The following is a 14482-nucleotide window of genomic DNA, read 5'->3' on the forward strand; positions in this document are numbered from 1 at the left end:
ATCATCCAGACAAACAAATCGCAACACAAACAAAATTATTTTTCTACAACAAACGCTGCACTGCTTTTGAATGTTACACTTTTGGAGCACTGTTGCACTTGTGTTATTGACCGTTTAAAAATGATGCCTTGTCTGATTTATGAAAGAAAATAGACATAATGCATCATAAAAGCACTGGTGAATGACGAATCTGTTGCAAAATCAACTACAAGCTTGTGACTTCAAAGCACATGTTTCACAGAGGCTTATTTCAAAAATCAATCTCAGTAAGATCACATGTAAAAAATCAGCTCAGAATTAAGTGTGAATGAAAATGATCACTGGAGTTAATTTTAGTTCCTACATAGAGAAGTATCACCTATAATCAACTCATTAATTTAGTCAAATAGCCAAACCTTGCAATGTCAATATTTTAATTCAAATGTTGCCTCACAATATCACTTCAACTAAAAGGCTTAATCATCCACAAGATATCTTCATTAATGACTTTAAGAATAATTAAACAAATGAACATTGCAAAATGTCATTGCTATTTTGCATTGTAAAATAAGAATGAGCATAGATGGCACATAGAAAAGTAATATGTCTTACCAGTAAATCATGCTGATCTGGCACAGCGTGAGGGGCTCCAGCAAATGAAGTGTGCAGCGGTGATGAGTGCTCTCCACAGCTCTCCTCAAGAGGCCAGCGGGCATATTATTTACGACGATCCCTATACAAACAGGACAAGGCTGTTTCCCCAAACCTGCTGCATTTTACTTTTATGGGAAGTTGTGGAGAGCCGTGACAGCATCAGACTGCTGATGCGGGCATTGCAAGCGCCTTCTCCACCCCTCCTGTGTCGGGCCTTACCGCATCCTATTGGTGCTATTAATCAAAACTTAGAAGTTAAGTGTTAACAGGAGACATCGCCGTGCTGTAAATTATATCGGAAATACAGAATCTGTCAGCAACAAATACAGCTACATGCTGTAGTTTGTTTCTGGTTGGAATTGTAATCACTGCTTCCGACTCAAGGAAGTGGCTCCCACGTGTGATGTTAGGGAGTCCAAAATACTCGAGAATCCCGCCGGGATGCTCCGTACAAAGCTATTTCCTGTATACCATGCTCTCCGTCTATAACCTTGCGCATTTCTTTCATTACTCAGACAACTCAATGAACTTTTGAAAGGGTTTTACATTTCCATAGGTTGACACAGCCCATGCTCCATATTTCATCTGATTGTTATGAGATGCCACAACTGCCTCAAATATAAGGAAGAAGAGAACTCCCTCATTACTTTCCATATCTTTAGCCTATTCATGGGACCTCAACCCAGAGAGGGCGTATTTCCTCCTAATTGCTGCTGATGTTGCTTCTGCTGCCATTTAGTATTTTAATAGAGCCCATGCTCCTGAAGGAAAGGGGGCACAGTGCAAAGTTTCCCTCACTACAGGCGGCAAATTACTCCTCAGAACTCGGCACACACTCCCGTGCAGTACCGAGGCGCTGTTAAGGCAAAACAATTTGTCCAACATGAGGAGGCTCCCTGGAGACTGTCTTTAAGTGTTAAATGACCTGGATGAACCCAATACTGGTCCACGGCTGGGAGATTTTTAGGCTTGGATGGCTCACACTTATACCCTCTGCATAGCTATTTGAAGGCTGTTTATGCAAATTCAAGGCGATCTGATTTTTCTCACGGCTTCGCTTACAGGCTCTATCAGCCCCCTTGGGTGGCTCCCGTGGTCACTCTCATCGCTCTACAACCGGCCTAGACGACCGTGCATGGCAATGGGAGTGGACTTGCCTGTAATGTCATATACATATACATAACGTGATATGTATAGAATACGAATGAGGCTTTTTTTTTTTTTTTTGTAGTTCAAATTGGTGATGATTGTAATTCTTCAAAACATTTGTTTGTGTCTCAGCATGAGCTTCATGGAATAACAGGCTATCAAGTCCAAGAGCCTTGTGACAATGCATAATGATACTGATGTGTGTTGATGCATTTAGACCCAATATTAAGACCCCAGGCTACAAGAAAACAGCAAATTTTTTGCTCTTGTGACATTAAAAGCTTGAAGGGTAAATCTGCATACTGCTACTTAGACGGTAGGTGGCAGCAGTGAGCTGCTTGGTCATAACCTTACTTTCTCCAATTCTGTGATCCGTTCCTTGTTTCATGATAGGATTGTGGCATGTCCTCCAGACATCTGGTTGGTTGTAAAGGCGATGGATAAATAAAAACAAAGCAATGTGAATGAAGCACCAATAATTTACGTTCCATGTAAACATATCTTCAGTTTCAGTACTATAATCCTTATTGTTACACTTATTGTTCATGTCAGCTCATACGCCATTAAATCGTGGGGGGAAAAAAAGGTCATTCGAGGAAAGAAATGTGAGGATGAAGCTATATGAAAGAAAATGACAACAGAAGTCATGATACAATACAGACAACAGATCATTAATTAATGTTTCTGAGAGTGTAAAGTAAATCGATTCAACCCTGAAGCATAGCATGCACTGACACCCCCATCGTACAAAGCCATTGTGGGGCATTGTCGATGCTGGAATTCACAGCACACCCCCAGTCAATTCACCTCAGTTTTAATCACTTCTAATTATTTCCAACGCTGCACAATAAACATCCAGACAGAAGAATGCATTAAACGTATACCCGCTGGCACTTTTAATCAGCTCCTTTTGTCCCCTTTACGTTGTGTATATTTACATTGCCCACCCCGCCCTTCTTCTGCGAGGGCCTTGATTAAACTAGTTCTTGTTTAAGTGGATTTCTTTAATGTTTTGGGTTTTTTTCTTTAGTTGTGTGCCTGTTTGTGTTTTCCATGAGGCTGGAGGCAGTGTGTGCTCCTGTCAGGGGGTGACAGCTGCTTCTCTCTGCCTCTCGTTGTTCCAAAGAGCTGCTGGAGTGTGACCAGCCTCTAGGCCGCCTGCCGGCCTTCCAGTCCACCCCCACCCTCCCTTACCCTCTCTGCAGCCTGGTCTGCCCTGCTACTTTGCTTGTGGCCTTCTCTCTTTTTAGAGCCATGAAAACCTGCTTAGCCCAATTAGAAGCAGCCGCCAGCTGGGCGTCCCCCTGCGATCTCCCATCCTCTTCCTCTCCAGTCGTGTCACGCTCCAGCACGCGACAATCGTAAGCTTCTCATGTCTATAATCATGCCAAGCTGATGGGCATACGTTTTGGAAACAGTGGTTTGGGACATACCCCACCTATATCTGTGCACATACCGATGCTGCACTGTGTTGCGGTCTCCAATGCTGTTTCGGACTAAGGAGCTTGGCAAAATAAACGATCTGTAATTGGGTTCATTTTCTGTGGATGGCCTCTACTATTTAAGTCTTGCTCCACAAATCGGTCAAGCTGCATGGTTGGAGGAATGCGATTTAAGATTTTGTTCGGCTCCCCCAATACAACTGCACATTGTAATTTGCATTTAAGATGCTGTGCTAAGTATAAATGTATGTTTTTATCTCCCAAGCTATGGTTAGAATATATGTAAACCAAGACAACTGTACAGTATCTTGCAAAAGTGCCTCTATAATTATTATATCTTTTCATGGGACACCACAGAAGAACGTATATATTGCTACACTGTAGAAATAGTCAGCATACTGAATATAGTCAAGCCATTGAAGTGCTGGTATATAGGGGAACAATATTGATGCTTTGTGAGCGTCACTCTACAATGCAATATACATTTCTGCTGTTTTTTAGCTCAAGTAAAAGATTCTTCCCATAAGTTTGATTTTTTTAGCGCAGCATTTATATGAGTATATCCCTTCAGGTTCAGGGTTTTCATTGAAGCGTAGTTTTGTACAGCGCAAAAATGAAAAGATAGCATTTTTATAAACTACACAACGGTTGATAGCAGTTATTCATGTTCAACATCGCAATGATGCTACTTCTCAGGAAGTGAAGTTTGCTGTGACTTTTAATCATCATTTTAAATTAGAACATTTGTCAAACTAGAGCATCCTTCTAACTGGAGAAGTATTGTTTGTCTGTTTGCTCCAAGCACCATCAGGCATCTCGCGACCATGTAGATCCCAATAATTGAACTCATACTCAACGTGATGAAAAGCCACAGATGCCGAAGACTTGATATCATATTCTGTTGAGGATCACCTTTATTCCTCCTTTAGTGGAGGTTCTCCGACCTGACTCGTTTTGAGCAGACGCAAAGGCCATAATTGATTCCTCGCCGATCTCAGATTCAGCTTGTCTCTCTCAGGTGGGTGCGGGGCGCTGCAGAGAAAGAGATGAATAAAAAGACAGAGCGTGAAGTTTATTGCCAAGCAGCGGTGACGCTGGCAGCCGGTCAAACTGATACAAGTCTGGAACATGGTGGTTAGCTTTTGAATTGGCTTCTGAAAGGAGTTTCTCACAACACACATTGACCAGACACACTGAAAGCCAGTATTTGTGACTCCCCAGGGACCTTAAAAAGTGAGTTGAAACATCTTTGAATCGTGACCACCTTGCTGCATGATTCAGGCAACCTGACGCCAACGCTAAATGAATCCCCTTTTTTATTGTGACTAACGCTGATGTGCAAAAAGAAATGAATTAACACCAAGATAGCACCTGTGAAAGTTCATGTGAAGTAAATGTTGAAATGCGACCTATTCAGCTTAATGAGGATGACATGCTCATAAATAGCAGAAAGCATTAGGACTCCACAATCAACAAAAGAGACCTTACATATCCTTCAGCTTGCATCAGCCCAGCAGTTATGACGAGTATGGCAATCAGAATCTATCCGCTCATCGTCTATGAATGGATTGCTCGTCCAATAGCACATGCAATTTACATGCTGTGTTGGAGAAATTTTCCTGGGTATCTCGATGCTTGTTCGTTTACGGAAATTTCACACATTAACATAACCAGTAGGAGTTGGCTGCAGAAAATAATGACTCCTGGTGGGAAGGAACAGAACACTCGTGTTAATGAATAACACATACACTTAGGCACCGAACAATATTTATGGTCCATGCCATATACAATGCGACACATGTAATAAAGCTTGATAATTGTTCCTCATTGTTAAGGGAAAGGTGATGGATGAATAGAATGGCTCCCTTTGGAGTGAGTATGGTGGCCTGTAGGTAAGAATATGTCACAGTACAAGACAAAATGGGTTGATTTAGCTTTTGGATTCCAAGCCAATTATCCTGTAATTATGCATTGTTAGATTTTCCTATTTTTAAAAGAACTGATGAGAAGCGGCAGAGTTGACAGTGGCTTGAGGTAAAAAATGAGCAATAATTTAAAACCCGTTCAACTGATTGTGAATGCCCTCATTTACCATCCAGCCTGTTGCTATGGCTACAATTCTCAGTCACACTGGAGTACTGCAGATGCTTGGTGCCGTCAGTCAGTGTTCACAGCCAAGATGCTGAAATGCAATCAAGCTTATCTGTTTTCTTGTCATGGGATCTCAGTTTTTTTTTTTTTGTGTGTGTGTGGAAAATAATCACCTTGATGTAAAACTTCCTGGCACGGTCAACAAACTTAAAAGGTGACAAATGTGTCACACAGGAATCAGTGTTGAATATCAGCAGAACTTTTACTAAGTTGGTGGCATTGTTCTTGGCAATGTTGCTCAGTGATGGCTGCCAAGAACTCGTACTGAGTGGTTGGCTTTATAACACATGCAGACACTTACGCCAGCACTCATTTGAATACAGTAGCTGCAGCCCGCAAGACTCATTTTTTTTTTTAATTAGAACTGTTGGTTTGCATGAGCAAATTAAAACGGACCTTTTCACATTTACTGTATAAGGTTTAAGGATTTTATGAATATATTCTGTTGAATATACAGTCTCTAGAATGTCTATCATATCCAATATACTACTAAAATGCATCAGGTTTACTGTCATAGTCAGAAAAAGCGTCAATAATTGTGTCAGAACACACCATGTGCATTAGAACGACCAGACGTGGCTAATAACTAATTTTTAGTGGCTAACAATTACATCTGTTAGCGTCCCAGCATGATGTTGTCAGCTCACGAATGCATCTTCACTGCAGTAATCGCTGCTGATGTGCTTGAGGCACTCCGGTTGTTTTGTTCCATTGTTCAAGCAATGTTTTCTGCATTGACTGAACCACTGAGCCTCAGCCGGGACTGAAGACTGAACACGATGATACACTGTAATTTAGCCCGACTCTGTGATTCCAGCTCGTGCTGTTCAACAATAGCACTGATGAAGTCGATGTCACCAGTGAGATGTCACCGTTGAGTCATTTTTAAGGACTCAACTCTGTATGCCAGTCTCAAAGTTCTTTCACATATACTACATTTAATTTAATCTTCCATAATACGAACACCAAATGATAAGGTGATCTTAGAAGATATTCAAATACACTTAAAAAAAGATATGAAAGTGACACTGTTAATTTACAGACACTCAATGAATCGGTTCCTAAGAGGTATCGCATGTCGTTGGCATGTCTTTCAACACCATAACAAATGCGAGCGAGAGCGAACCTGTCAGACAGGCATATTAGTGTAACAGAACTGCAAATTGTCATCCAATTAAAATAGTGTACGAGGTGACATGGTCTAATAAAGCTGTGAAAATAGTTTGCACTATTGCTTTACCTTGACAGTATAAAACTTTACTAATGGCGGTTGTATGTGTTTGTCGGAAGCTGGCTTCTGACAAACTGGATTTTGAAACATTTTTATAAACTGACCTTTGCTACTTCCCAACTGCTCTACTAGCTTCTATCCTGTAAGTAACTGTAAGTGCTTTGCCATTTAAGTGGCAGTAGTGAAAATCTGCAGGAATCCAGGAAAACCTCTGATCATCCCCCAGCGTGACTTTTGAGTCACTATTTATTTATTATCACTGTCCCGAGACCAAGAATGAGCAACTGGCGGCCAAAGTCAACACTAAGTGGCCCTTCATTGATTAAAAAAAAAATCATATTTACAAACCCAAACTGTAGGTTTAGTTTGTAATATGAACAATCGACACTAGACAGCACTTTATGAGCTGGAAAATGGATGCTACTTTGCCCTAGCATCTTTGTAATGCCTATGCATGTTTGAGCCATGAAACTATTTCTGTTTAAAGACTCGGGTGGCTGGAACACATCCCACCTGGTCATAATAGGGCTTTTCACGCTGCAACAATGAGGCGCTCTAAAATGACCACAGCAGCACAAAGCCCCTGGCCACATGCTGACTGCCACGTTTACCTCATTCTTCTGCCAACTCTTAGTTTTTATTTATTTATTTTTTTTACTTTGGGCACATTTGTCACAATGTACAACAATGAAAACTTAAATCTAAAAAAGGGCTTGGGAAAATTGTGGTGAGGATGAATCTGAAAGTTTAAGACTGAGAATAGAAGAAACATCTTTAGGGACCAAAAATAAATCCTCAAGAGTGGTATCTCGGGAATGTTGTAATCATGGCTGCTCTTCATCCTTTTACTCAGTTCAACCCCTAGAACAGCGTCCTAATTTTCCTGCGCACACATTAGTTTCATCCTCAGATGAGTTTTCTTATTTTCCTTAAGGCTCTCTGATCCAAGCTTTGTTGTTGTTACTGACAACAGGAGGGAAGTGGATTCAGGTGTGGATGCCACTCTTGTGCATAGTCACTAAACGATTTTCTATGAAAGCAGATGGGAAATCATCGGAATAATCTCCTGGAGTGATTCCCAGTGCCTACATTGCTGATTGGTATTGAAGGTTATTATGATTTTTATAGACAAGAAAATAAAGCAATGCGCTTCTGAATGGCTGGTCTTATCTGCAGTCTCGCAACAATGGTAGTAAAACTTTGCCGTTCACCCGAGTCAGCACGTTATTATCGTGTTGATAATTAGAGCAACAAAATGGAAAGGGCCAAGGACAGGATTAATTGGTATAATTCTTTCTCGTGTCTTGTCATGTGGGGCCATCGGTACCAGACAAACGGCCAATTTTATTTTATTTTTTTAGTCAAACAATATCTGATCTACGTCCTGTGCTGTGGGATTCAAATCGACGCATTCTCTCGCTCTCTCTCTCTTATTCAAAGCAACACTGCAGCTCCTTTCAACATTTTTCAGAGCATCTCCACACCTTTGAAGGCAGGCATCCATAATGAGTGGCGTCAAATTTCATCCCAATTAGAGTGTTTATCTCAGCTTAGTTCACCTATAGTGTTGCCTTTGCCTCATGTGGGCTGGTGATGAATTTTCATGAAGGACAAACACTGTACTTCAGATGAAAACGCTTATCTTGTGCTGGGATTTAAGGCTTTCGAGCTGAAATTATTTCTCCCCAATTTGTTTGTGCCGTGTTAACATCAAGCGTGGCGCAGGCTCGCCATGGCGTGGCATTGGCGGGGGGTGGGGTGGGGGCTGCTAATGCATGTTTATGTAAGATGGGGCCCTGAGAGCTTTCATGTGGAAAGTGGAATAAATGATGCACATTATCCCACGGCACCTTGATGAGGCCTGCCAGATAGAAAGTGACAAACATGAAAGCTACACGTGTCAATCAAAGCTTATTCAAGCTCGTCACAAACATGAAACAGGTGAACGTGCAGCTCTGCGTAGGATTTGTTGCTGATCATGTTATTCTGCAGTGAAGGATGAACAATTTTTTTTCACGGCAATTCTAACATTGGAGCGAGTAGAATGGAGGGCCGCGGGCTATTTTTGTGGAATAGGCGCTTTGTTATTGTAGCACTGAAGTGGCTGTTATGCCAAAGCGCCTGTGCACAGTAGCAGGACCAGGGAGCCGTTTCCCTTGACACTGATCTATGGCTCCGATTCACGGAACCCTCGGCTCTGACATGCAACATTTAAATGAAGTCATTAACATTTAAACTCTCTTTCTTCCAGGGACAATCTGTCCTGACAACCGTTTGGCCTTTCTGCAAGTTGCCGGAACATAAATATGGAAGCTGCCAAAGGGGTGAGAAAAGTTGTTGCTTGTCAGATTTTTATCAGAAAGCTGTTGGGCTTCCGTTTTGGGTTTTTATATGATCTTATAAAAACACTTTACATAAAAAATTCAATTGATTATAAACTGTGCAATGACAATAAATTTACAAGTTTTGTAATTTGGAAAAAGATATACGATAGTATGAGGCAACTTAAGATATTGCCCAACAACAATGTTACAGCTTTATAAAACAACAAAATAATGCAAATTTATAAAAGGTCTTAAATAAATTTGGTTTACACTTGTGAAAAAGTCTTTTAGCTCCTCGACACCGTCATAAAAATGGACACGTACCAGCTGAATAGAGAAGACATAATATTGTTTTTTTTTGTTGGTTTTATCATTCTTTGAGTATTTTAGTTAAATTATACATTTTAAGTCTGTTTTATTTTAGGAAGTATTTAACAATGCATTAATTAACTGCAATTAACTTAACACACTTACAATTTAGTTGCAAATTAAGAAATGAGATTTGGCCATTGGCACTGACGTTGCACCATGCCCAGCAGTAATTAGTCTTAGCTAACCTGTTTTGTCATTCATGTTAGTTGTTTGAAACAAAAACATGAAAATAGGGGAACATTAGGTCAATGTGTGTTTGGTATGCTTTGATCACCGTTAGAAGCTGGGTGACTTTTAATTACGTGACTGGTAAATGGTTTTGCGCTACCGCTTGGATCTTGTGCGTCAACAAGAAACAAATCCAATTCACAAGAGCAACCGTGGGCAAACGGCTTGTATGTATGCTTTTTTTCTGCTCAAAAGATCAAATATTGGCTTGGTACTGCTGAAATAAACCTTTAACAAAAATGTAGACCTATACAATTGTGGACAAAAGTACTTTTTCTTTCTAAAGTACCAGCCTTATTCAAGCCGGTAATGCAAACTTGATGTAACATCATAATGAATGACCTTAATGGTAAATGAGCTACATATAACAGTCTGAATGGCTCCCTTACAACTGGAGGCTTCACTACCTTGACCCGGCAGCAATACGGGTGCCAAAGTGGCAAGTGAAGAAAGCACTCACGCAAATAAACGAAATCTTTTTTATCCTTTGTTGGGTGGCGTGACAACCTTGGCGATATTAAACGCAACCACCGGAGGCACTCACATCAAGACTTGCTTGAGTTTCTCAGCAGGTTTCTGAGGTGAGGATGTCTGTCACGCATCTCGTCTCATTTGATTCAGAGGGGAACGCCTGAGAGGTAGCGTGCAGCAGATCACAGGGCGCGCTAATTATTCTTGTCTGCCTAGAGACGTCCGTCTGATTGCTCCGTTACGGCGGCTCGCGTATAATGTATGAGCTGAGGTAATGTTAACTGTACCCAATGCAATCTGAATTAAATAAAACATGAGATCCTGTCATCAGGCAAGATAAGATGTGCGGCATTCAAAACCGAGACGCGACTCCCATTTCAATCTTTATTCATTCTTTCAGTTATATTTTAGCAAAGCAAACACCAAAGTATGAAGGCAACATTCCTTAGAACTCTCGAACCAATTCGATCATCAGCGTGGCACCACTGAAGGTGGGCCATAAAGACCATTGAACTAAAAATAATTTGAAAGTAATTAATGAACAATCAACAGGTAGTGAGTAGCCTTTTAGTGACTTCAATGACAAAACTCAAAATTAATACTTAGCCCAACTCTTTGTGTAATAGCGATTGCATGTTTGATGAGATAAGGCAGATTCTTCCACAAATATTAGACAATCTGAAAAGGAGACAAGAAGAGATGACTCATTTTGTCAAAGTAATTTGCTGGCATGCACAGAGAATGATGAAGAAGTGGGGGTTGGGTCAAAGGTGGGGAAAGAGAAACGGCGAATCCATTTGCTAGAAGACAATCATCACTTTTAAACTGTGTAGGAGTTAAGAAGTAAAGAAAAAAGTTTCAGAGAGCAGTTTGAATATAACCTTGGCCTTGATCACGGTAACTTGAACTGACGATATTTTTCTTTGTATTAACGAAATCTTACTAATATGTGAATCCGACTTGTTGATACTGTGCTCTCCTAGTGGGCGTGGCTCTAACAAAGAAACACTCTTCATCTCCTTACATTTAGCTGGCACAATGGAAAGGTTATTATGACATGGTGAGTTATGGCTCATCTTTTCTGCTTGATATGTTCATGTCATTTCAATAAGAAATGGGCAAAACCAAATTGGATATGTGAATAACAGGATGTCCTGAACCGGTGGCAGCACCCAAATCGCCATTGGGCTTGTCTGATTCTCGTGTGAATGGCCTTTAGTCAGATTGCTGGCTGTCAGATGAGGTTGATTGTCCTTCCCTCAGGCGGTCAGTCTTTCTTCTCAGCAGCGTCTGCACACAGTATAAAGTTATTTTGGAATTAGGATTGCAGCAGGGCTTTATTTCTGGCTCCAAAATTCTTTTATATGGTGCCGTGTACAACTCTGCTTCCCTTGTGTTTTTGAGGGCTGACTATCTTGGTTAAATATATCCAAATAAAAGTGTTTGCAACATTCATAAAAATTCACATAGAGAAGATCCACACGGTTCTGATACTTTCATTCAGAAATATTTGTTTGGGAGAAACTGTCTCGCTGAAGTATTGTCACTATTATTTTGATTGTAGAATTATTGGGATCCAACTTCGGTGTCCTGACCAAAGAAAAAAGACCCCCCCTCCACACTATTTGTATTTTCCAGTGCCATACATATTGAACATTCAATCATCCCAGAAGGAGACTCCTAATATTGCTTTTGAAATAGGCAGCATGCAAGCTTCAGTTTTAAATCACTCCAACTAACACCCACCTCTTTCTGAACATTTTTTTTTAATTCTACGATACCCCCCCCCCCGAAATCAATAATAATTAAATCAGATACACATTATTCTACTTAACGTAGGACAAAATCCAAATACAGAACACATGCAGACATCCAAATTCTTTGTATTCCGTGGAACTGCGTCATTCCAATTACATGCTGCGTTATTATGCCCAAATCTCAGTGGGGACCTGAGAATAACAGCGCGGTATTCGTATCAAATATGATTTATTTGCATGATTATCGCCCCTACAGTCTGTCTTGTCCGCACCTTGGAATAATATGTATTGCACACTTGATTTATTGAATGTCTGATCGTAGAGTTTGCAAGCAATTTATCACACTCAATCTCCACAGACGTGCTGACACATTTATACCAAAATACCAGGGTCATGGCTGCAGACCTGAAATGGGGTTGGGGGGGGGGGGGGGGGGTGCATTTACAAATGCATTTGGCCCTGAAGGCGCACGTAAAGACTGTCTGCCTGATGTCTTTGCCTGCTAAGACGGAGACAGATGGGGAGGAGTGCAAGAGCTCTGCAGGAGAGACAGCATGAATCCGAGGAGGGGGAAGCTGTGTCGCGCTCGGTTTCGTGGAGTGGCTCGGCAGATTTGGCTAAGTAATTCCAAGACAACCTCGGGTCGGAGGGAATTTTAATTTGGCAGCTGTGGCCTCGTATGCATCCGTTTGCAGTGTTCTGAATGAATGGGAATACATCCTCCGTGTTTTTCTTACCTTTGGACTTCATGCTGATAGACACTATGGATTCGTGTTCCCCTGAACTCTCACCATGATCTTTTATCCCCTCTGAAGTGAAGTGGGAGTGAAAATAGAAGAAAACAGAAGCAAAATGAATATGTTTTGTCTTCGTAATCATTATGTAAGCTGTACTGGCAAAAAACACTGTAATCCCAAATTTTGGATGGATGGCCCGCATGCTGAGGAAGAATCCATAAGATAGAGTACACCCACTGCTGATCCCATTTTGGTGACATGAAAAAAAACAACTCAAGTGGAAAAAAAAATGTTTAGGGGGGAATGTAAAATAAACGGATATGTTTACATAAATGTGCACACTCACTCAAAACTGGGGCTGTGCCTGTCATCAGAATTAACAAATCACATTCAAGCGTGTCTTTAATGAGCGTCAATATACACTTGCCACCACTGAAAGTCTAAAATCGCCCCAAATAAATAAAACCCTAAAGTTCTAATGTTCTTGTAGGCTTTTTGTGACTTTTTTCCTGCTTTACAACAGTAGCTTGAAAGTTTTGGGTCAACAATGACAGTTATTTGAAATTGTTCATAATTTTCAGAAGACATCTGCCACTATTGAAAGTAAATCTGAATTGTAAGCTATAAATTAATAGGCTAAGAAGAACTTTCAAGTACAAGCTCAAAATGTTATTTAGATTTTTCTGGTCACAGTCTATCTACACTTCTTGAAGCCTTGATGTGAATATGAATTGTAATTCTTTAAGTGGCAGGGAAGCAAAAAAAACAATGTAACAAAGTAAAGAATGCCAGCAGTGAACGGTGGTGGGTTTCTGCAATATATCACTTTAACAACAGGGAGCAGAATGGAGAAACAAGTGAAATGCTCACCTTCAGTGCTGGTGCCAGGTGTGGTCTCGGAGCCATCTGCAATGTGAAGCACATGTCTTAAGATATAATTCATAAACCTCTAAGTAGTTGCATAACGCTAGGATATTACGTTTAACATTCCTACTTAATGGGCCCTCGTGCTTGGAAATTTAGTGCTTTTCTAGAGTTGCACTTAAAAAAAGCTGAAAAAAACATAGGCGAGAAGGGAGAGAGATGCGTGCAAAATTAATTACAAACTGCCATCCCTGTAAGGCAGCACAAGAATCCTCCCTGCACCAAGCCTCCCTCCACATCCTCTATACGGCCTGTTATCTCTGTAGTCACACAACTCCTTCCTTCTTCCTCACTCCCCGAGCAAACCTTGCCGCTTCCCCCCTTTTGCAACAACAATCAGGCAAACAAAGCACACCATAAAAATACCCGCTCTCCCCCGGCGGCCGGCGGCCCAGCAGCGGCGTGAAATACAACCGCTTGCCTATGAAAGAACAGCTAGAAATGAAAGCATTCTGCAGCTTGCAGTGAAGGTCATCACCAAAAGAAATGCAAGGAGTGATGCTGGTAGCTCGGCTGCAACCTGTGGAAATGATCTCGGATGACAGGCCATAAGATGCATAGAGGTCAATGTAAACAATAATAGTTGGGCTTTTTTTAATTATTAATTTACCACATCCTTTTTGAGGCGTTAGTTTGCTTTCAGTCATCCCCTACTGTAAAGTCTGCTTGTGCCATCACTGACATTCAGCCTTCTGTTCGCTGGATAGCGTCACCTTTTTGATTCGAGCTATCTTATGCTGACTCAAAAATAGTTTCCCCCAAAACAGAATGGATTTTTATCTGATGCAACAGAAGTGAAGTTTCTAATCCTTGTTAGTTTCAGGGTAGGAAGGATGAAGCAACAGCAGACTTTGTGTCTGTGCGTGTGTGTGATTCCTCTCGAGGCATCAAACTGCCCTGAGGGGGATATAAGAATCTACAAACCAAGTTAAGTGCTGAGGTTTTGGAAAGGAGGCGTCAATGCTTAGAGTTTAGACTCGGGAAAAAATAAAAAATACAATAAATGTGCATGAAAGCGTCACTTAGTGCTCTACTTTTAAAGACACGTACTTCTATATACAGT

General features: G+C 41.0%; 1 protein-coding gene across 5 annotated transcripts in view; it reads right to left on the reverse strand.

The window, feature by feature from the left end:
- Positions 1–10371: 10371 nt before the first annotated feature.
- Positions 10372–14482, reverse strand: part of macrod2 (mono-ADP ribosylhydrolase 2) — a 280346-nt gene continuing 276235 nt past the window's right edge. For all 5 annotated transcript variants that reach the window (XM_088384939.1, XM_088384940.1, XM_088384938.1 and 2 more), the window contains 3 exons: positions 13366–13401; positions 12496–12567; positions 10372–11291 (listed from right to left, as the gene is read on the reverse strand). In XM_088384939.1, coding sequence (XP_088241065.1) covers positions 11269–11291; positions 12496–12567; positions 13366–13401 — 131 coding nt within the window. In that variant the 3' untranslated portion in view covers positions 10372–11268. The remainder of the gene's footprint in view (positions 11292–12495; positions 12568–13365; positions 13402–14482) is intronic.

Source organism: Syngnathus floridae, chromosome 9 (genome assembly GCF_059516105.1).
Source record: "Syngnathus floridae isolate MCC-2025c chromosome 9, RoL_Sflo_1.0, whole genome shotgun sequence".
Lineage (NCBI taxonomy): Eukaryota > Metazoa > Chordata > Actinopteri > Syngnathiformes > Syngnathidae > Syngnathus > Syngnathus floridae.